Source organism: Talpa occidentalis, unplaced genomic scaffold, assembly GCF_014898055.3.
Source record: "Talpa occidentalis isolate TD23 unplaced genomic scaffold, MPIMG_talOcc4v2.1 talOcc4.3, whole genome shotgun sequence".
Taxonomy (NCBI): Eukaryota; Metazoa; Chordata; class Mammalia; order Eulipotyphla; family Talpidae; genus Talpa; species Talpa occidentalis.
The window spans coordinates 42,721,322-42,745,054 of record NW_023603184.1 but is presented as its reverse complement, the minus strand read 5'-3'; the positions used below and the strand labels follow the sequence as shown (position 1 = coordinate 42,745,054).

Sequence of the window (23,733 nt, the reverse complement as noted above, 5' to 3'; positions counted from 1 at the left end):
TAAGCAAACATGCATATGTCATATGTCCCTGAGCCCCTGAGTAAATCCCCAAAAGGCTGGTGACAAATTATTTGGCTATGAAAATGGCTCCATGGGGAATATCCATTCATTCCAGCCCTGTGTGATGAGGAAAAATTGACTGCTCAGCGGTCCATGATGAGATACCAATAGCATCAGATAATGTTCTAATTTAAAAATTGTATCAATATTACTTAGCAAATCAGAAAAATTTAAGCAATAGTGTATATTTAATAAATTACATCTTTGGCAAGGCATCTTAGAAGGCAGAATACTCAATCAAGGGTGTTATATGGATTTCCATGGATTAGCGCTTATTAACTGACCTGTATCAAAATAGCTTGAGCTTCAGGCTAACAGAAATAGTGATAAAGAGTATTGCCAATTTTCCCCATATTTAGGACTATTGATAATCCTGGGACTTTATGTCAGAGTTGAAAGTATACATTTCAGTCCATCTCAAATGTTCCCAGACGAGCCAAAGCCCAGCCACAGCTACCGTAGCCCATCTGCACCTTCACAATGTCACATCTGGAAGGCCCTCTTTCCTAGTGGCACCTTGTTGTTTTCAGCACACAGACTGCCATCTGTGTCAGCAGTTAGAGCAAAGGCTCAGAGAGGCTGAAACCACAAACATGTTTCCTATGGTTTGTGGAACATTTCTCTTCTTTTGATAGTGTATAATGTTGCTTCACTGTTTGTAGCAGCCTGTGAGAAACCAAATTGGGAGGCATTCAATTTATGTTTTTCATCAATATTTAAAAACACTGAGATAGATAGGGGAGAGATAGCACAGGGACATTAAACTCTCTTTGAAGTTAGCATAGAAAATGTATTAAAGGCCTTGTTCCTATCTAGCCTAACTGTTTTTTAATTCAAAGTCTTAGCTTTATTTTCAGTACATTGTTTGGAATCAAAGGGTTAGAGTCAAAAGGGAGTGTCATAAATAGAGTCCAGCGTTTGTTCAGCTAGAATACCAGCACAAACTATTTCTAGACGGTATGCCTCTGCAGCTGTGTGACTTGGGCAAAATCAAAACTTATACACGTTGTAGGAAGATAGTCCAGGCAACATTCTGGTCTACAAGATGTGCCCAGAGTGAAATACATATTGTTATAAACAAGTGAAGTTAGCAAAGAACGTAGTAAAATTTGTAGCCTTCATTGTTACCTGTGTAGGAACAGGAAAGAACAGCAGAACTAAAGTCCTCCCACTTACTTGGAAGTCTCCCAAAGATTCGTAGGAGCATTCAGGTACAAAAGTGATCAGATTTGGTCAACTTTGAATTATGAGGGTGTTTCATTGTGTAGCCAGCGAATTCTCACTCTCCCTGATAAGGGGCAGGATTTCTTAACCCTGGGCTTTTTAAGCCAGCCTCAGACTCCCACACACTGCAAACCTGCCAGCCCATACAAGCAAGTCATAGTTACCAACTAATGTTCTGCGCAACTTGCATGCTCTTCCTTCATCACACATCAGTTAGAAAGCACACAACCAAGTTTTTGTCACTACTTCTTTAAAAGTGTGGGTGATTCATTTCATATTTTGCATTTTGTGCACACTTGTGTCATAGTTTGTATTATATTTGTATGTGTCTTTTATCTCCACTAGAGCCGTGGGAAAATAGGCAGTTTATGTAATAATTAGCCTAGTAGTTACCAGGGGGAGACACAAGATAGGAGATTCCTACCCTGAATCTCAACCCTAACTAAAAGATAAGGAAGTTGAGGGGTTTTTCTAGTGACCTTTAGAAAATGCAGTAATTTTTGTATCATGTCAGAGGAAAGTACAGCTCTGTTAAGTTTGTAAATATGAAAGTCTTAATTTATGGTTAATATTTTATTGTTAGAGCTTCTCAGAAAGTGTACCAAATCTCTCGACAGACTAGAGAATATCGTTATTTTTAAAAAACCAGGAAGTATAAAATCTGATATGGTTGAAGAGAAACTAAACCTAAAGTAAAAGGAAAGAAAAGACAGTTTGTGGAAGAAGAAAAGAGAAACAAGTCCTTTGTGAGCCTTTCTTCACAGCAGACAAATTCTTTCCTTGATAAGAAAAAGAGTACCATTTAGTCATGGAACATTTATGAGGCATTGTAAACGAATCCCTTACTCAAAAGGTACAAATCTCTTAAGTGGGGAGCAAATTTATTCTCTACTTAAAAAAAGAGACAGAAATTCACTGAGAGTGTAAATTTTCAGACCATCCAGACAAAGCCAGTACATAGCTAATATACGTGTTTCTTCTGCACATATATCACAGAATTACAATAATCACAAAAATCTGCAAAGAGCTGATGAGACTCAACAACAACAAAGAAAATAATCCCGTCAAAAAATGGGCAGAAGAGCTAAAAAGAAACTTCTCTGAAGAGGAAATGCAAATGGCCAACAGGCATATGAAAAAATGTTCAACATCACTTGTAATCAGGGAAATGCAAATCAAAACTACCATGAGATACCATCTTACACCAGTGAGAATGGCACATATTAAAAAAACTAGCAACAACAAGTGTTGGTGAGGGTGTGGAGAAAAAGGAACTCTTCTGCACTGTTGGTGGGAGTGCAAACTGGTCCAACCACTATGGAGAGCTGTGTGGAGATTTCTGGACCTACTAAACATAGAGCTTCCATATGATCCAGCAATTCCACTCCTAGGTATTTACCCAAAGGACACAGAAACATCAATTCCAAAGAACACCTGCACCCCTATGTTTATAGCAGCACTATTTACAATAGCTAAGCTTTGGAAACAGCCCAAATGCCCAAAAATAGATGACTGGATTAAGAAGATGTGGTACATATACACCATGGAATATTACTCAGCATTCAAAAAAGATAAACACATGCAATTTGCAGCAACATGGATGGCGCTGGAAGGGATCATGCTCAGCGAAATAAGCCAAGAAGAAAAAGAAAAATACCGGATGGTCTCACTCATAGCAGGAATCTAGAAAACTTAAATAAGGGACCAGAAAAATGAATAACTATAAGAAAGCGAAAATCAAAATCAACAAAAAACTATGAACCAGAGACACTTTTTGGGGGGTGAGGGGCGGGAGGGGAGGGATTGGGGTCAGAATGGGGGATTGCAATTGTATGGGGAATATAAAAATAAAATTTATTATTAAAAAAATAATAAAAATGTCAAGGTCAAGAAAAATAAGAATATACTAAGGAAATATTGTAAAAAAAAAAAATAGTGATAGGGAACTTTATCCAGATGTCTTCTAAAACTTTTATTAATGAAAATTGACTATTTTGATTGGTAATTTCTTTCCTGTTAATAAGTTCCTCTCCAGTACACAGAGGAAGAAAACAGGGAAACTACTATTTTAGACCTTAATTCTTTTTTTTTTTAAGATTTATTTATTTTTATACAAGAGCCAGGGTACAGACCAGATGCGCAGGAGGGTGAGAGGATCCACCCGAGACAGAGTGGGGAACAGAACAGGCAGACTGATGAAATGTACTGCTGAGGGGAGCAGCGGGCGAGTGAGGAGAGGTCTATCGCGCCATGTGGGATTCTCACCGGCTGACCAGGATCGAACCCGCACTGCAGAGGCTGCGGACAGCTTCACAGTGCGGCGCTCAACCACCTGCGCCACTGGGGAGGCCCTTAATTCTTTTTTAAAAAATATATTTATATATATTTTTTACGTTGTTCATTTTGTACAATGTTTGATTTCCCTTTCAGGTGTAATCCTCATAAAAATCCCACCACTAAGTCACCCATGAACTGTCACCATAGTCTCTTGTACTTTTCCCTCCTGTTTTGATCCTTCTTCCTCCCTCTCCCTTGCTGTATGTCTCTAATTTATAGTTTGTCTGCTATTTTTGTCTCTTTTTTACCCCTGACTATTCTGGTCTTAATTCTGATTAACAATGAAAAGTTGGTTGGGAGAGTGGAGGTGTAAGAGTTCAGGATGTGAGGAGCATTGTTAACTGGCTTATTGCACAGAAATAACTTGGCACTCCTTCCTCAGGGGGTATTATTATACATTCATGCCTCATTGACATGAGCTTAGTCTTGTAACTTCCATTGGCCAAAGAAATATGAGAAGACAGGGGCCTCCCTGGTGGCGCAAGGGGTTAAGACACAACCTGAGAAGCTATCCGCAGCCATTGCGGCACTAGTTCGATCTCTGGCCAGGGAGGTGACTCACATGGAGCAGCAGACCTTTCCTGACTCACCCGCTGCTCCCCTCAGCAGTGTATTTCAGTCAGTCTGTCTGTTCTGTTCCCCACTCTGTCTCTGGTGAATCCTCTCACCCCCCACACCTCTGGCCTGTACCCCAGTTCTTGTATGCATAAATAAATATTTTTTTAAAAAAAGAAATATGAGAAGACATAACTTAGATATATTACTTCTGGACAAATGTACATAGTCATCCATGCTTTTTCTTTTTCCATCTGCCACAAGATTAGAAAAATCTTTTTCATCAGCTTTAAATCAGTATCGACATGCAACACAAATTCAATGAAGCCAATTCTCTGTTATAAGACAGTGGTTCCAAGTTAGGTTTCATTTGTCCCTCCCCCCCCCCCCCGAGGAGACATTCAGCAATGTCATTTAACATAAAAATGTTGGTGACAATTTTAATTTTCACAACTAGGGGAATACAGCTGGCATCTAGGGAGTAGAGGCCTGATATGCTGCTGAAACTATCCTATAGTGCAAAGGCTAAGCCCTCAAAACTTAAGTATTACCTGGCCAGAAATGTCATTAATACTGAGATTGGGACACCCTGTAGTAAGCTTCTGGGTTGTTTATGACTACAGCGTAGCCTTACCTGACTAACACAGCAACGACCATGTTGTAGCCAATGTGGAAACAGTTGAAATTATTAACTGTGGTTATTGGGAAAACAGGTTTGAAAGAATGCCTGGGGGAAAATATAGGTATTGTTTATGGCATAAGATTTTGAAGGTAACTCAACAGATTCAAGAGCTTCCAGTTCCACAACTATAGTTGTACAGTTGCAAATATTCCAGATAAACAAAAAACAGACAGAAAGGTGTAAAACCAATGTGGCTGCACACTGAATTCTCTAGTGAACTCAAATATTAACATAAAGGAGGTTTGTAGTAAAAGATATACATGAGTCTTCTATAGTCCTCTAAAAACAGCATTTAAAAAAAAAACCACCGGGCCTCCCCGGTGTCGCAGCGGTTGAGCGTTGGGTTGAGAAGCTGCCCGCGGCCTCTGGGGCGCCGGTTCGATCCCCGGCTGCTCCCCGGCCACCGGAGGAGGGTCCCACATGGCGCGCAGACCTCTCCTGCCGCCCGCTGCCCCCTCAGCAGTGTACTTCAGTCCTTCTGCCTGCTCTGCTCCCTGCTCTGGCTCTGGTGAATTCTCTCACCCTCCCGCGCTTCTGACTGTACCCAGTGCTTGTATAAACAAAACAAACAAACAAACAAATAAATAAAAAATGCCTCTATTAAAAAAAAAAAAAAAACACCAAGGTCCAAAATTAACATAATTTAAGACCTGCAAAAAGTGCCAAGACCCCCAAAAGGTTTTCTCTTGTTTTAGTTTTGTTAGCAACAAGATCAAGCAAAAACTGGAATTTTTATTTGATGCTTATTAACTCCATTATAGAGATAATAGAGGAAGCATAAAGCCCAACAGAATTGCCTGAGCTCTCATCACAGGCCACTAGGCACCAGCCTTAACTGGACTACCTACTTCCTATTGTTCCTAGGAAGATGTGAGGATAGTATCTCATTGTGGGTTTGATTTGCATTTCCCTGATTGTAAGTGATGTTGAACATTTTTTCATTTACCTATTGGCCATTTGCATTTCCTCTTTGGAAAAGTGTCTTTTTAGATCTTCTGCCCATATTTTGACTGGATTGTTTACTTTGTTTTTGTTGAGTCGTGTGAGCTCTCAAGGAGGAATTTTCACTGCCACATTATTTATAAGAAGGAAAAAGCCACACAACTAAATGTTCAACAAAAGGAAAGCAGTTAAATAATACTTATAAATAATATAAGTATTACTTATATGTGATACTTATATGTGATACTTATAAATAATGTACTTCTAAACTATGCAGCTATTAAAACATTAAGTATATGAAGTATTTTTACTGACATAGAAAAAAACTAATTATGTAATGTTAGATTATTTAGAATGGTAAATTTTATATGTAATTTGATCTCTACCATACTGTTTAGATATATAAGAAAAATCACCTGAAAGAAAACATGCCAAAATATAATTGCTTCTGCATGAGAGGTGATAATAATTTTAATATTTTCCACATTATAATTAACATATGATATTTGTGAAGAAAACACGTTTTTGTTAAGTACACTGCGTAACTGGTACAAGAGGGGAGGGGAAACTATCCACCTGCAATTTGTGTAGCACATATTCTACAGATTATAATAAATATTTGATATTGAAACAGCAATGTTGAACAGATAATATATGTAAGATTCTGGTAATCAGTTAAACAACCACTTGTCAAAATGTTAAAAGTTCCCCATGCTTGAGAAGTGACAATTGTAGAATCACCTGAAGATATTTTTATAATTTGTTTTCTTTTTTAGGTTGCTGCTGTTGATCTTCTGGTTCCTGGAGTTGGAGAACTCTTTGGAGGAAGCCTTAGAGAAGAACGGTACCATTTCTTAGAGCAGCGACTGGCAAGGTATGGGACAGACCTAAAAGAAATAAAATTCAGAAATTGGGATGAGGTACTCAAACGCAGTCATGACAAAGTAACAGGAAACTGTGCATGGACCTCAGCATCTGACAGACCTGGATCTCAGGTTCTATGTGACCTTTAGCAAGTTGTCACTTAACCTTTCCAGCTTCCCTTTGTTAAAGACTGGAACTGTTATATGAAAAAAGGCCACAATGATATTTGCCACTTACTATTTGAAATAGCTTTAGAAATGGTTTTTTGAAGTTAGTGATAAAAGAAGGGAGATTTATCTCTTAACGATTGTCCTTCACGTTTCCCTTCTCTGTGATCTTTTTTTATTTACTTTAAATAAATAATGTCTTTATGTCCTCACAGGGACATAAACACAGACTCTGACCCCAAGAAAGAATGAAAATGGAAAAAGAAAGATACTAAAAATACCCACTAAGTTAGCATTTAGCAAGCAGTTTTCCCTTCCTCCTGCTATGTAAGGGTCTTGATTTAGCTATTTGAATAACTATGTAGACTCACTGTTTGAGACCCAGGAAACAAATTAATAAATAAGAAGCAGGGACTCATGTTTCTAATTGAACTGCCACTCCTGTATGTATATACACAATCTGTCAACAAGCTACAATAACTTCCCAAACTAACCAGGGATACAAACCTGTTTACATGGTTTCCACTTTACTCTGCCAGGCAAAAGACTTTCCCATGTTGAAGGCTTAATCCTTCTTTCCAGATAATACTGGGTTTCATAGTAACCTGGAAAAGCCATAATTGTTTAAAAATGTCCTATTAAATTAGCCCATTTGTAAGGCCTTCTTTTCCTAAGGAGAAATGCTTCAAAAGTTGATGCTTTTCCAAGATCCCAACCCGTAAATCTCTGGGTAACTTGGTTTTGTTAATCCAAATCATTTGGATTAACTGCTGTCTTTGGTGAGCATCCAGAAGAAAAAGGATAAATAAGTTCAGGGAGGACTCTTTATCAGTTAGCCTCCTAGCTTCTTACTATTACTATAGTATTAGAAAGTCCTGGGAAAATCATGGACTTGAAGGTCAAACTCCTTAAATGGAAAGAATTTGAAGATTCTCTGACTTTTTTTTTTTAAGCACAATAAAAATCACACATGGCAAGAAACTCATCTGTTGAAAGATTAATTGGTCTGTTTTCTTTGCTTGCTTCCTTCCGTCAGGAAATCTTTCCTCATAACATTAAATGTTTACCTAATATTTAATAATATCCAAATTTGTCTCTCCTCATGAAATGGATATATGTGTTCCCCTGTCTCAGTGATCTGTCTGTGATTTCTGTTCATGTTTTATTTTTTTTACATATTTGAGTTTTTCATAGTCACCTCAGATACACTGTAGTTCCAAACATTTTTTTGAAAGGTTGAAATTAGTTTTGATGAGAACTAATGAGTTTAAAATTTTATTAATGTTTCTCACATTGGCTAAAGCAAATTGGAAGTCATATAATGAAGGCAGCCTTAGAATCTCTTTTGGTTTTTAAAAAAATTTTAAGTTCTTTTTTTTTTTAATTGCCTCCACCAAACCATCCATGCCCATACCCCATCTGCTTCTGTACTCCATCCTCTATACCCTTTCCCCTACTCCCTCTGGTAATCATGATCTTCTATTTTGCTGAGTTCAAATTTTATTTCTTCTATGATTTGTGTATAATTTTTTTGGGGGGGAGGGAGGTATTTATATTCCGCAGATGAGTGAAATTATCTGCTATCTGTCTTTTGCTTTTAGGCTAATTTGACTCAACATAATCATCTCAAGGTCCATCAATTTTATGCTAAATGCCACCACTTCATCTTTTTTCACAGCTGCATGATATTCCATTGAATATAAGTTCCATGGTTTCTCTATCCATTCACCTGTTGAGGGGTACTTGGGTTGGTTCCATGATTTGGCAATTGTAAATAGTGCTGCTATGTACATAGGTGTAGATAGATCTTTTCATGTTAAGTTTTTCATATTATTTGTATAAACACCTAATAGCATTATTAGTGGGTCAAATAGGATTTCTATTTTTATTTTCTTGAGACAGCTTCATACCACAGGGTCTATAACAGTTTGTATTCCCAATGAATGAGAATTCCTTTTTCACCGCAACCTCACTAACTTTTTTTTATATGTGGCCATTCTCACAGGGGTGGGGTAGTATCTCAGCATGGTTTTAGTTTGCATTTCTCTTATAAGTGAGGAGGAACATTTTTTCATATGCCTATAGGCCACCCTAATGTCTTCCTTAGAGAAGGGTCTATTAAGGTCCTTTGTCCATTTTTTAATTGGGTCATTTGTTTCTTTCTTGATGGACTATGTAAGTACTTTGTACGTTATAGAGATTAACCCTTTGTCAGGTATCTGATATACAAATATTTTTTCCCATTCTGTAGGTGTCATTTGTTTTTGTGATGGTTTCTTTTGAGGTACAAAAGATTTTAAGTTTGATATAGTACCACTTGTTTATTTTTGCTTTTGTTTCCCTTGCTGCTGGGGTTGTATTCCCAAATACATCTTTGTGGTAGGTGTCCTATAGTGTGTCCCCTACATTTTCTTTCGGGTACTTCATGGTTTCGTTATTACATCCAAATCTTTAATCCATTTTGAGTGAATCTTCACGCATGGTGTTTAAATAGGGGTCTTGCTTTATTTTTTTGCACATGGCTATCCATATTTCCAGCACCGTTTATTTTTTTTCAAGATTTAGATATCTAATCTTATTTTTTATATATATTTTATTTTATATATATATTTTTTATTTTTTACATCATTGTTCATTTTTAAACAATATTTGCTTCCCCCCACCCCCTCAGGTGTAGTCCCCATAGTTTCCTTCACCAGTGCACCCGTGCACCATCACCTCAGTCCCCTGTGCTCCTCCTCCCTCCCTCTGATCCCTCTCCCTCCTCCTCCCCTGCAGGATGTCTCGGATTTATAATTGTCTGTTTTTGTTTTGCTGTGTTTTGTACTGTTACCATATTTTTTACACTGATGTCTTATTTGGTTCCCCTATATAAGTGAAACAATCTGATATTTTTCTTTTTCCTTCTGGCTTATTTCACTGAGCATAATTCCTTCTAGCTCCATTCACGTTGCTGTGAATGGCATGAGTTTATCTTTTTTTGATTGCTGAGTAATATTCCATTGTGTGTATGTACCACATCTTCCTGATCCAGTCATCTATTTTTGGGAATTTGGGTTTTTTTCCAGGTTTTACCTATTGTAAATAGTGCTGCAATAAACATAGGGGTACAGGTGTTCTTTTGCATCAATGTTTTTGTGTCCTTTGGGTAGATCCCTAGGAGTGGCATTGCTGGGTCATATGATAGCTCCATTTTTAGTAGACTGAGGAACCTCCAGAGAGCTTTTCATAGTGGTTAGACCAGTTTGCACTCCCACCAGCAATGTAGGAGAGTTCTTTTTTCACCACATTCTGCCAACATTTCTTGTTGCTGGTTTTTTTGATATGTGCCATTCTTATTGGTGTAAGGTGGTATCTCAGTGTGGTTTTAATTTGCATTTCCTGATTATAATGGATGAGCATTTTTTCGTCTGCCTGTTGGCCATGTGCATTTACATTTTGGAGAAATGTCTTTTAAGTTCTTCTGCCCATTTCTTGACTAGATTGTTTATTTTGTTTTTGTTGAGTTGTGAGTTCTTTGTATATCTTTGTAATCAGTCCCTTATCAGTTGACTGGAGTGCAAAGATTTTTTCTCAATCAGTTGGTGTCTCTCTGTTTTGGTTAATGTCTCTTTTGCTGTGCAGAAGCTTTTCAGTTTGATGTAATTCCAGGTGTTTATCTTTTCCTTGACTTTCTTTGCTTTGGGTGATGAATCTTTAAAGATGTTATTGTGATGTATGTTTTGTAGTGTTTTACCTCTATTTTCTTCTATATATTTTATGATTTCAGGTCTTATGTCCAGTTCTTTTCTCCATTTTGAGTTGATTTTTGTGCATGGTGAAAGGTAGTGGTCTAGTTTCATTTTTTTGCATGTGGTGGCCCAGTTTTCCCAGCACCATTTATTGAACAAACTGCCCATGTTCTATTGCATATTCTCTGCTCCTTTGTCAAAGATCAGTTGTCCATATAAGTGTGGTTTTATTTCTGGGCTCTCTGTTCAGTTCCATTGGCTTGTGTGTCTGATTTTGTTCCAATACCAAACTGTTTTAATTATTATGGCTTGGTAGTATAGCTTGAAGTTTGGAAGTATGATACCCCTTTTCTCCTTTGTTTTCATTAGTAAGGCTTTGGATATTTGTGGTTTTTTTGTGGTTCCATATGAATTTCATCAGTATTTGTTCTATTTCTTTGAAGAATGTCATTGAGATTTTTATTGGAATAGCATTGAATCTGTATATTGCTTTTGGTAGGATGGACATTTTAATAATGTTAATTCTTGAGATCCATGAGCAGGGGATGTCTTGCATTTCTTTGTGTCTTCTTTTTTTTTTTTTTAAGATTATTTATTTATACAAGCACTGAGTACAGTCAGAAGCGTGGGAGGGTGAGAGAATTCACCAGAGCCAGAGCGAGGAGCAGAACAGGCAGACTGATGAAGTACACTGCTGAGGGGAGCAGCGGGCGGCAGGAGAGGTCTGCGCGCCATGTGGGACTGTCGCCGGGAATCGAATCGGCGCTGCAGAGGTGCAGGCAGCTTCGCAACCCAGCGCTCAACCGCTGCGCCACCAGGGGAGGCCCTTCTCTTTCTTTTAACAGTGTTTTATAATTTTCTTTGTATAGGCCTTTCACCTTTTTTGATAGGTTTATTCCCAAGTATTTGATTTTTTTTGTTTCAATTATAAAAGGGATGGTTTCCTTGATTTCTTCTTCTTCAGATTGATTGTTTGTCCAGCACCATTTGTTAAAAGGCTATCTTTTCTCCACTGTATGGTTTAATTCCTTTGTCAAAAATTAGTTGTCCATATTCATTTGGACTTATCTCTAGATTTTCAATTCTGTTTCACTGAAATTCTGAATATCTGTTTTCGTTCCAATACCATACCATTTTGATTCCTGTTGCTGTGTAATATTGTTTGAAATCAGGAAGCATGATGTCTCCATTTTTCTTCCTTTCTCTCAAGATTATTGTAACTATCCAGGGCCTTTTGTGGCGCTATATAAATTTGGTCATTGCTTGTTCTATTTCCTTTAAAAAAAATCTTTGGTTTTGATAGTTACTGCATTTGTTCTGTAAATTGCTTGGGTAATATGGACATTTTTTTTTTAAACTTTTTTTTTAAAGATTTATTTATTTATTTATACAAGCACTGGGTATAGTCAGAAGCGTGGGAGGGTGAGAGGATTCACCAGTCCAGAGTGGAGAACAGAACAGGCAGACTGACGAAATACACTGCTGAGGGGAGCAGCGGGAGCAGCAGGAGAGGTTTGTTGCGCCATGTGGGACCCTCGCCAGAGTCTGGGGATAGAACCGGTGCTGCAGAGGTTGCGGGCAGCTTCGCAGCCCAGCTCTCAACCCCTGCGCCACTGGGGAGGCCCTAATATGGACATTTTAATGATGTTAATTCTTCCTACCCATGAGCGGGGGATAACTTCCCTTTTCTTTGTGTCTTCTTTTAGTTCCTTTACTAGAATTTCATAATTTTCACTATGTAAGTCCTTCACCTCCTTCATTAGGTTTATTTATAGATATTTTATTCTTTTTGCTGTGATTATAAATGGAACTATATTCCTTTTTTCCCTTTCCTCTGATATTTTGTTCGCATATAGAAATGCCATTCATTTGTGTATTGATTTTTGCGTCCTGCCACCTTATTATGTTCATTTATTATTTCTGGAAGTTTTTTTTTATAGACTCTTTTAGTTTCACTAAGTATATTGGCATGTCATCTGCAAATAGTGACAGTTTCACTTCTTTTCCAATTTGGATTCCTTTTATGTATTTTTCTTGCCTAGTTGCTTCAGCTAGGACTTCCAGGGCTATGCTGAATAACAGTGGTGATAGTGGACATCTCTGTCTTGTTCCCGATCTTAGTGAAAATGCTTTCAGCTTTTCAACATTGAATATGATGATTATTGGTTGCAGGGTTGTCATATATATATATGGCTTTTATAATATTTAGAAAGGTTCCATTTATTCCCCCTTTTTTGGAGGGTTTTTAATCATAAAATGGGTCTAATCTTGTCTGATTTTTTTTTTGGCATTTATTGAGATGATCATCTGATTTTTTTCTTCCTTTTTGTTGATCTGATGGATTACATTGGTTGATTTATGTGTGTTGAATCAGCCCTCACATCCTTAGGATAAAGCCTACTTGATCATGCCTACTTGACTGTCTTGATATGTTTCTGTATTCAGTTTGGTAGGATTTTGTTGAGAATTTTTGCATTCTACATTCATCAGAGATAGTGGTCTATAATTTTCTTTTTCTGTACTGTCTTTGGTTTGGGGATCAGGGTAATGTAGAATGTACTGGGGAGATTTTCACCATCTTCAATATTTTTTTTTTTTGAAGAGTGTATATAAGATACGCATTAGATCTTCTTTATAGATTTGGTAGAATTTGCTGGTGAAGCCATCTGCTCCTGGGCTTTTGTCCTTGGGGAGACTTTTTATTACTGTTTCAATTCCATCATTTGTGATTGGACAGTTTAGGCTGTCTATTTCATGCTGGTTCAGTCTTGGAAGGTTATAGGAGTCTAAGAATTTGTCCATTTCTTCTAGGTTTTCCAATTTGTTTGCACAGAGACTTTTATAATAGCTTCTTATGACCCTGTGTCTTTCTGCTATATCTCTGAATCATTTTAATGTTAGAGAACGTAAGCTGTGTTTGTGTCCCTTGCCTGTGTCTGCCTCCTGACAACCTTAAGTAGTAATAATAGAGCATTTCTAATGTCACAGGACAGTAAGCTGGTGTTATAGGAACCCCTTCTTTTGGACTCTGGAATATACCATTTATTTGATTATCCCTTGGATTATTGGTTAACTTACCTTTCTTATTATGTAGTAAAAGTTCAGCTCTTCAACTAGATAGCATGTTACTTGAAAGCATAGGATTCAGTGTGTGTTTGTTTATAAAGAATGTTTTACATACCACCCAGAATAAATGTTAGTTATTAGTATATTTATTTTAATGCTATTCTCTGAAGGAAATTTACTATTTTTCTTTTACAGATTAGGACTAACGGAAATATACCAGTGGTAAGTCTGAGGCCCTTAATGATTCTTAGAGTTCACAGAGTTATTGTGAGGATGAAATGAAACAATATAGGTAAAGTACCTACATAGAGTAGAAGTTAAGTAAGTGCTCATTTCTCTACCCTTTCCTTTATTCTGAGTTTTACTATTGATTCTGATTGAGCAAGTCTATGCATCCTACCTCGGGTGTCTTTCCATCTATAAGATTATATTGATAGTGTATAAAAACTAGCTAATATAAATTTTAATTATTGGTTAAGTAAATTTAGGCCTTTTCTGGTCTTTATCATGTCAATACTATTCTTTCCCAAGTAAAGATCTCTGACCATAAAGATTTATTATTTGAGTATGCCTCATTTTATATGGCAGTCATAATATTCTAAAGGTAGTTGAAAACTTAGAAATTGTCAAGTCTGTGATCTTCCAAGTGTTCCCCTACATAGTGAAGAGCCACACCAGGTGTCTAAGAATTTACTCACTTCCCGTTTCTCTAAAACCTGAAACTAGTTCTACAAAATTTGTACAATCTCTTTTATAATCTGCCTTCCCTAGAATCAGTTTAACAACGGTCAAATACATATTCATTAGAAAGCTTGTTTCTCTGAAGATTTTTCCATTTTTCAAAGCAAAGATAAGAAAAAGGCTACAGACTGAATCCTTCTGCTGAATTCAGTTACCAGACATTTATGCCAATGTTTTGACATCAGTGCATGAGAAATTTAGAGCCATCTAAAACTATTGCTGGACTTCCGGCACTCAGCTCAGATCCAGCAGGTGTTTGTGGCAGGTGGCTTGATATGCCCTTCATCTCATTTTTCTCATTAAATCAAAGTATGCCCTGCCCCCAATTAAGCTGCAAGCATTTCAATTACTCAACACTGTGTTACTTCCATTATCCCTGATAGTTCTAACTAATCTGAAGTTTTATATTAGATACTCCAATTATATTGATCTCTCACTTGGGTGTAATTCATCTGCTTGCAATTCATCTTTTCTTTTAGAAAATACAAATACTTAACTGGTTACAATATCATACAGTTAGCCATTATTATAATAGTGGGTAAATAGATGATTGCCTTTATCCTTGCAGGACCAAATGACTACCAACAAAGGCACTTAAATTTTATTTTAGAATTGGTTTAACAAATCATTTAAGAAGCTATAAATTTGTGTCAGTCAATGTTATACAGCTTAAGAATTCTCCAGAAATGGACACCCACAAAAAAATACATATAGAGTCTTTCTCCTCGGCTTCCTATCTTAAAAATTATTTTATCCCAAGTTGGTGTATCTTAACTATTACATTTTCTAGCCCTGGGGTCTTAAGTGGAATTAGAATATATAGGGATGGGCTTCTGAGGCTTGCTAGCCTTTCAGAAAATGACTCTGGACATCTTCTACTAGGCATGCAACAGAGAACTGGAAGTTCGCTCCAGCATTCATGAGTATATTTCTGTGCCTTCAAATAGCATTCATGAGTATATTTCTGTGCCTTCAAATATCTTCATGTAAAGCACCTATTTTACTGCAAGTACTAGAAATAAAATGTTGAATAAGACACAGTCCCTGTCTCTAATAGGTGATATCTTTTTGGAGAGTGTGTGTGTGTGTGTGTGTGTGTGTGTGTGTGTGTGTGTGTGTGTGTATCAGGCAAGAATCTTCACTTTTCTCTGTTTATTGAGCAGTATGATTTTGGTAACAAAAAGAGCATTATTATTAACACACTAAGAACTAGAAGAAGACTATATTTTCAAGAAAACTGGTAAAGATATTAGAAAATTTTTCTGTAGCCTTCTGAAGCAAAGAATGTTTTACATTCTTTGTGTATGAATTATGTATGAATACATTCATACATTCATTATGTATGAATACATAAATAAAGAGAAAGGGATCAGGTGACCCAAGTTCATGATTGCATGATAGGATTTGCTGCTGTTTGTCTGGGCAACCTTGGATAGATCACTTTAACTTCTCTGTTTCCTCATCTGTCTGGTATAGCACAATGATGTAGATGATAACAAATGATTACAAAATATGTTTGAAACATTAAAAAATGATATCATCATGTCTGATCTCATACAGCATTTATAGGTGATGATTCTTTTTTTTCCAAAATCAGGTATCTGGACCTCCGCCGATTTGGATCTGTGCCACATGGAGGTTTTGGGATGGGATTTGAACGCTATCTGCAGTGTATCTTGGGAATTGACAATATCAAAGATGTTATCCCTTTTCCAAGATTTACCCATTCATGTCTTTTATAGCTGGAAGACTGGTTTAAGAAAATCACCCCATGCCAGAGGTATGAATGAACATATAGGAAAATGCATGCTTGATTTTTAGAAATGCAAATATGGAATGGTCATACCATAAGGTACAACATATGAAAAATGGAAGTGATCATGATTTTCTTTAAAAATTGAGTACATTTCATGGAACAATGTCTTCCTTCAAGTAAAGGTTCCTATGGCAAGTAGAATCTCTCAAATCTGTTATGTCAATAAGAAATGGAACTAGATGGTCTCAAAGGTCCTTTCAAACACTAACACAGGATGAGATAGTACATTTACTTTGTCTTTAGTCATTAGATCACTGCCATGTGTGATCTTTGAGAAACAACAAGCAGCTACAGATAAAATGTTATTTGGCTCTTTTTTCCCTTGCCATTTAACCTATGATAAATGCCCATCTTATTCCTGGTGCGTTCTAAATATTACAGAAGAAAATACTCGTTTTTCAGGTCTTAATTGAGTGAATAAAGTTAGTATCTGAACTGAAATCTTCTTTCATCAGACCAGCTGAAGGAATTGTATTTATAATTTTTGATCTTTAGTTACAAATGCTAATGAGATGTAATCATTCACTGCTGTGTTGTAATTAGTTTATATTGAATGTTTCTACCTTCTTTAATAATCAAAATAGATTTTTGATACCTATGAAAGAAAAAAATTTTGTATTTCAAAATTCCATTGACCTTTTTCCAGAGAAATTTGGAAGATATTTTCAATCCAAGAGGAGGATGGAAATATGGTTACTCTTAAAGGTTCAGTGATTCTGGAGTCAAAAAGTAATATATTCTGTGAGCATTTACATGTGATTTTGAATAGGCCATTAATTCTGTAGAAATTTGTGCATCATTTTCCTCAGAGTTGATACAATAATTACATGAAAGTGTGTCTGTGTATGTGCATGCACATATGTGTGTTTAAAACTGAAATGCTACACACAATTTTTCATTCTTTGAGACTTGAGTTACATTATGTGTGGAATTATAGAAAATTGTCTACTCAGTGGAATTTGTATGCATCAAATAGTTGTAAAAGGGCATACATTCCTAAATCATCAATTCTCTTAAGTTTCATTAGATGACTTTCTTAGTATTTCCTTAGAAGTTTATTTTATTTACTTATTTAACCTAACTCAAAGTCAAACAGCAGAAAATAACTACAGTAACTTACAATTGGAAAACACTGAGAGATTGTCAAGGTTGAACTTCTGCCTAATGCAGAGATCTTATATACCTAGGTATCCTCTTGGCAAGGAGCTCAATATACCATAACATAACTCATTCCATTTCTGAATCTCTGATTGGTAACTTTTGCTAAGTTAAAAATCTCTGCCAAAATCTATTTCCTTGGAACATTAATCCCTTGGTCTTAGGTATCAAGTTTAGAACAGTTTAAGACTTGTCTTCATCAGATGCGTAAGAGATAAATTCATTTGTTTATTCAACAAATACTATTTGAACTTATTCTCTATGCTAAGAACTGTACTATTGCTGGATAAACAGTAGTGAACACCATAGAAATGATCGCTGCCATCACAGAATTTGCATACAGAGAAGATAAACAATCAGTAATCAAATGTATTATTTCAAAATATGACATGCTATAAAATTATATAAAGAACAGGACAAGCATCAGTAAACTAAAGAAAACATTTGCAACACTAGTTAATATTGACTTGGCATTGAGGGTTACTTGATACTATATTTTATAGAGCAAAAATCACGAACATTCACAGGCTTTAAAACTGGAGGCACTAATGTCCAAGCTATCAGAAATCAGTGACTCTTGAGGAACTGGATAGATTTTTAATATTAACATGATTGCTGGACATCAAAGTTTACAGTAATAGTAAAGAACTGAATTGAAGAAACTAGATTCTGGTTCCAACACCACCATTAATTTAGCTGTGGAGCATTCAGGAACTAAAATCATCTTTGTGGCCTCATTATTTCATCTGCAGAACTACCATTTCAAGTAGTGAACGCTAAGGATTCTTCTGTCTCTTGATCTTCTATGATTTTGATCTTCTATGATTATGAGTAACTTTTTCTATTGATTTAGAGTAACTTTTAGATGTCCAAAAATGTATGGTAAAATCAAATCACTGAAAGTTTAACTAATGATTGACTGAAATGTGTGCAACAAGAGTGTATGTGATATACAGGAAAGTCCTTCACAAGGAGTCAAATATATACTGCTCCTGACCTTTATCATAATCTTCAGCAATATATTTTCAAAGCTTTATTATACTTATTCACTTATTTCCTTCACAATCGATCACACAATGAGTATCTGGTTGATGTCACAGCCTCCCACTTGTAACAAACCTAATAGTTTCCATTTTTGGCTCTAATACTTATGTTTTGCCAAAAATGGAAGAAAAGCAAATACTGGTATCAAAGATGATGAAAATGCCAAAATTAAACTATTGCTTGCAAGTAGCATCAACAAGAAAGACCTTTAAAATGTCCACTTGTCAGCTGATCTCTGAATATACAAATTCCACATACAAGCATCATTCTAAAAGTCTATGTATAATGAATAAAACCATGGATTTATAGTTGAGGATTGTACTATTGTAATATTCTTCTAGGATTTAATTTTTAAGTTCAAAGATGATTTGAAGGTGTTAATTATTTATTTAGTAACTAATTTCCAGTGGAGGGAAAGTCAGAATCTGTTCTCCCAAGATTTCCAAACACCCCCTCAAAATAGAACCTCAGCTACGCAAATAAGAGTGTATTCTAAAATTTAGAAATATTTTTTCCACCATTAATTCCCATTCTTATTTCAAATTTTGAGGTAGGTGTAGAAAAATGGTCACTTTCCATCCGATTGTCCTCTTTCTTGGGTAAGTTGTGCTGTGTGTGTCTTTTTTTTTTTTTCTTTCTGTTTTTGTTTTTTTTTTTTTTTTTTGACTGACAAGAACTTAATTGTGTGAGTGATCCATTCCAGAACTAGACATAATTCCACCCTCTGACCCAGCCCAGAGACTCTTTAACTGTCACAAAACAGCAAAGGAACTGTTTGACCTTTTGTCCCTTTCAGACAGGATCTGCCAGAAGCATCCCTCTACAATGTTACACATTCATATTTTCTATAAATTGAATCTAGACATTCAAGCATGACTGAACAGGCATTGAAGATGCAATTTGGTGAAATGAATTACTCTACCCTTCTTTAAATCTCTTGATTCAGATAATTATAGATGAAAGATGCTTATTTGGATTGGATTCTGTTTATTCATATATTTATTTTAGTAAGTGGTGAGGGCAGAACATAAAAATGCAGCGTTGAAAGACAGATTGACTTGGATTGAATTGGTAAGAAATGTGTGGGGCTTTTTGGCTTTGGATCAATATTTGTATTCAGTCTGCAATCTAAAGTATGTATAATAAAAAGAAAACAGGTGGGAGTAATATCTGATTATAGCTTCTTCCCAGTTTATATTCTAAATTAAAAGATTAAAAGCACTAAAAGCAGAAAGCAACCTTAATCACCCTCGCTGAAATGATTCAGTAGGACTTCCATAATGATGCCAGTTTATTAGGTTTCGGTCATCATCCTTCCAGACATTTCTGCTATTGCAAGGTCCTTGACAGCCTGATCATCTAAGCCCCACTTAGCTCATGAGCAGTTTGGTTTGGACTCCAGTGAATTTACATCCATTATTAGCTCCCTGTGTGACAACTTCTGGGAGACCTTTGTGAAGTCAGATATTAAAGTGGTTCTTCAGCTGTCATTCATGCAGCTGATCATTGAATTAACATAACTCATGACTCTTAAGTAACTTTCTGCTACATCTTTGCTGTTCATAATTGTTATTAATGACTACCATTTGGACAATGTGTTATAGTTTATGAAAAAATGTTATTAAGTCACAATATATTGTGGCTCTTACTTGTATCTTATTGTACTGAATTCATTTGGTTTAATGAAAAATTAGTTCATTTATTGTCAAGATTAGTTATTAGGAATTCCTAATATTGAGAGAGAATAAAATTATAAAAATGAAGTTCACTGCTCTCAGCCTCCAGAGAAACTGCAAACACCTTTATAGTAGTCAAAGAATCTTGCATCTTAAGCCTCAGAGTTTTCTGGGCTTTTGTAAAATGAACACTTTGACCTCTAATTTCCTTCTTTGCATGGAAGAAGTGACTTAAGAATGCAAAAGAAAGTGATGATTGAGCTCAGAGACATCCTAGTAAAGAGAAACATTGAAAATGAAATAAAGGGTCCTGGACCCAGCAATATGTTCATTATGCCTCAATTTGTTTCATGAGATTATAGTCATATTATAGTCAAATTTCAGTGACTTTTAGAATCAACCTAGAAAGCACATAGGTAGATAAAGGAACTTTGGTAAGAATGATTAATATCCTTCCCAATGTGCTTAACTTTTGATATTGCAAGATGGTGTTCTAAGAACAGAAACTCGTTGGACCCATTTAGCAAAAGAAATTTCATGCTACAAATATACATGTATACAGCTAGAACTATATTTTGCAGAGCCAGGGCCATTTACAACTGTGACTCTCACTCTGACTTATAACCTTCTCTGCCTGCCCACTGGCTCAACAAGAACTGCTGGTTTGCTGTTTAACTAGATTGGAAAAATCACTTAGAGATCCCTTCCCCTGTTTATGATGTATAAACCACCCTCTGGATTGCACAAGTTCCTAGTAATTTACACACTATCCACTCAATGAGCGGGAAATCTATGCCTAAGTAAGAACTCTGATAGTAACAAGAGGGGCCCCTCCATAGCATGTAAATACAATAAATTAAAAACACAGCAAGCAACACATTTTCTTCTCCCCAGCCATCTCGTCTCCAGAATAGAATCTCTGTAGCACTCATGTAGATAATCTGTCCTTCTCTGAGGACAGCTCCCCACTCAGTTATTCATCAGTCAGTGTGTCTTTAAAAAGGGCCTTCCTCTTAGTAGAGGAGTGGTTTTCTCCACTCTCCATTCAGCTGCTACCCAGTGTCCTATAATAACCATCAATATTAGAAGGGTTTTTAAGTCTTTAGTGGCTCCCTTCTATCTGTCTTAGAGGCCATAGTAGTTGTTCCTTTTCCTCTGTGTATAAACTGCTAGAGAATCTTAATAATTACCACTTCAGAATGTTAGGCCAATCCCATCCCCTTCACTTTTGAGAAATTCAAAAATAAGCTTGGGACATACTGTTTTTGAAGAACATCAGTTCATTCACTAAAGAGTTCCACTAATATACACATTTTCTTTGCAGCCCCTCAAAAGGTGGCAACTAATTCCTCTGCTGTTAGGATATGGCTGACGAGTTACCGCTCTATGTCAGCCTGATGCTGTACTTACAAGTTGCAGAAGCTTGGGCAAGTTATTTGTCTCTGAGTCTGTATATGCATCTGTAAAATGAGGATTATACTTGGCCTACAGAGTATTGAGAACTATAAGATGGTTTTGTAAACTGAACAGTAAGGTCTGAGGGAAACTTTCTCAAAACAAAAAAAGAAATCTGTGTAAACTAAGGTATGTATTACATGTTGAATGAAATATCTTGCAGCCATTGACTATTATAAAAGCAAATGTGTTGAAAAAGATTTTTATTGCAGTTTGATTGTAACAGTATAAAAGCTAGGTACATAGAAGCATAGATAGAAAAATGAAATCAGCTGGTTTAGGGCAGTGGAATCACGTGGCTTTTTCTTTAACAATTTCCTTGGTGTCTTCAGTTCAGTTCAATAAATTTATTGAGCACTCACTTTGCCAGCTCAGTGCTGTACTCCAGATGCAGAGAGAACTAGGACAAGCTCTTTTGTCTCGGGGACAGTTGTTGTCAAAGTTTATTGTGTATAAGAACCATCTGGGGAGCTAATTAAAAATTCAGATAACCCTAGCCCCACCCTAGAAAAGCTGATTGTGTGAGTCTGGGATGAAACATTTACAATTTGCATTTCTTGATCAGTCACCCTGGATGATTGTAACGTAGGTAGTTTGAGTCTACACTACATTGTAAGAGCCTTCATTGAGGTTTTAGTATTTTTACAGTAAGATAAGTAACAATTACACAAATCTGATCATTGAAGATTTGTGTTTGATTGTTCTCTTTGCACTCTTGAGTTGTTTCTTATGCCTCTTTGTCAGGGATGAGAAAGCCAGCCTGCAGAATGGTTGTTCTCTGGAAGCCATGCAACATAGCCATGCAACATTCTCCACCTTTATCTCTTCCTCACACCCTCTCTCTTCTACCACATATCTGATTTCTCCTATGCCTAGTAATATATCGGCATCCAGGTGCTTCCCTTTCCTTTCTCCATCCCATTCCCTAACCATATATGCCAATTTTATTGAGGGGTGGGGCTTATATCTAGTTTACTAACTTGTACTGGAAGGCTTTTGTACATGGTTCTCAAAAAACTTAGCATCAACAACCACAAAAATATATGTTGAAATATTCATGCCTTTATGTTTGTCATTTAGCTCTTGATTTTTTTTCCCAGTGGGTCAGTAGTTCTCAGCAGATTCCTGTCCTGCCCTTTGAGTTAGCCTCTACCCTGCACCCTGAGTCAGTACTGCTCGTCTCCACATGCCTGTGAATGGGCTTGGGTGGCTTTCTCAGGCTACACGCCTGTCACCTCTTAGTCACCACGAGTCAAAAATATTAACAACTCTAATCACAGTGTCTGAGGCTCCGGGGCTTTGTTTCAAACATAGTGATGCTCAAAAATGCAACTAGGCTTCATACACTTCCGCATATTTATATTATAGTGTTAGCGTTTATATTACTTGTACTTCAAGATATCAAGGGTTGGACAAGAGCTTCCAGACTCCCTGCTTTCATTATGCTCCTGCTAAACCTTATGCAAATACCAGTACCCCTCTGCTCCTTTATCTTTTCCACCTCAACAACAGCTCCATAAGAACAGAGAGAACCCTTTCATATTTGTAACTGCAGTGTCATGGAGAGTATCTGGCACACAGTGGGTACTCATTAAATAACTCTTGAATTAATTAGCTATCATTGAGGCATCTAAAAAGAGAAAATATGTCCATCAGACAAAAGGGAAATGCTCCTTAAAAAAGTAGTTTCCAGGGCCTCCCCGGTGGCGCAGCGGTTGAGTGCTGGGTTGCGAAGCTGCCCGCGGTCTCTGCAGCGCCAGTTCAATCCCCGGCTGCTCCCCGGCCACAGGAGGAGGGTCCCACATGGTGCGCAGACCTCTCCTGCCACCCGCTGCTCCCCTCAGCAGTGTACTTTGGTCCTTCTGTCTGCTCTGCTCCCCGCTCTGGCTCTGGTGAATTCGTTCACCTTCCAGTGCTTCTGACTGTACCCAGTGCTTGCATGAATAATAAATAAATAAAATTTAAAAAAAAAAAAAAAAAGTAGTTTCCAAACTGGATTTTCCCTCTATATGTCTGAAATATTTCATACATTTTAAAACTGGCCCTTTCAGCATAAACTCAAGTTTAAAGGCTTTGCCTGAACATAGAACAAAAAGTCAGGAATCAAAAATAATTATGAGTTCAGCTGGTAATTTGTCTTTATGATGTTTCTGAAAGTAGGTCTCCTAGTAAAGCATCGCTCCTGGTTTTGCTTCTGAAATATAGTGACTTAATA

At 36.7% G+C, this 23,733-nt stretch overlaps 1 protein-coding gene across 2 annotated transcripts in view; it reads left to right on the top strand.

Annotated features, from left to right (window-relative positions):
• The window catches only part of NARS2 (asparaginyl-tRNA synthetase 2, mitochondrial), a 135,013-nt gene extending 111,818 nt beyond the window's left edge, over positions 1 to 23,195 (top strand). For both annotated transcript variants that reach the window (XM_037523043.2, XM_054699565.1), the window contains exons 12-14: positions 6,577 to 6,674; positions 13,824 to 13,850; positions 15,967 to 23,195. In XM_037523043.2, coding sequence (XP_037378940.1) covers positions 6,577 to 6,674; positions 13,824 to 13,850; positions 15,967 to 16,111 — 270 coding nt within the window. In that variant the 3' untranslated portion in view covers positions 16,112 to 23,195. The remainder of the gene's footprint in view (positions 1 to 6,576; positions 6,675 to 13,823; positions 13,851 to 15,966) is intronic.
• The last annotated feature ends 538 nt before the right edge of the window (positions 23,196 to 23,733 follow it).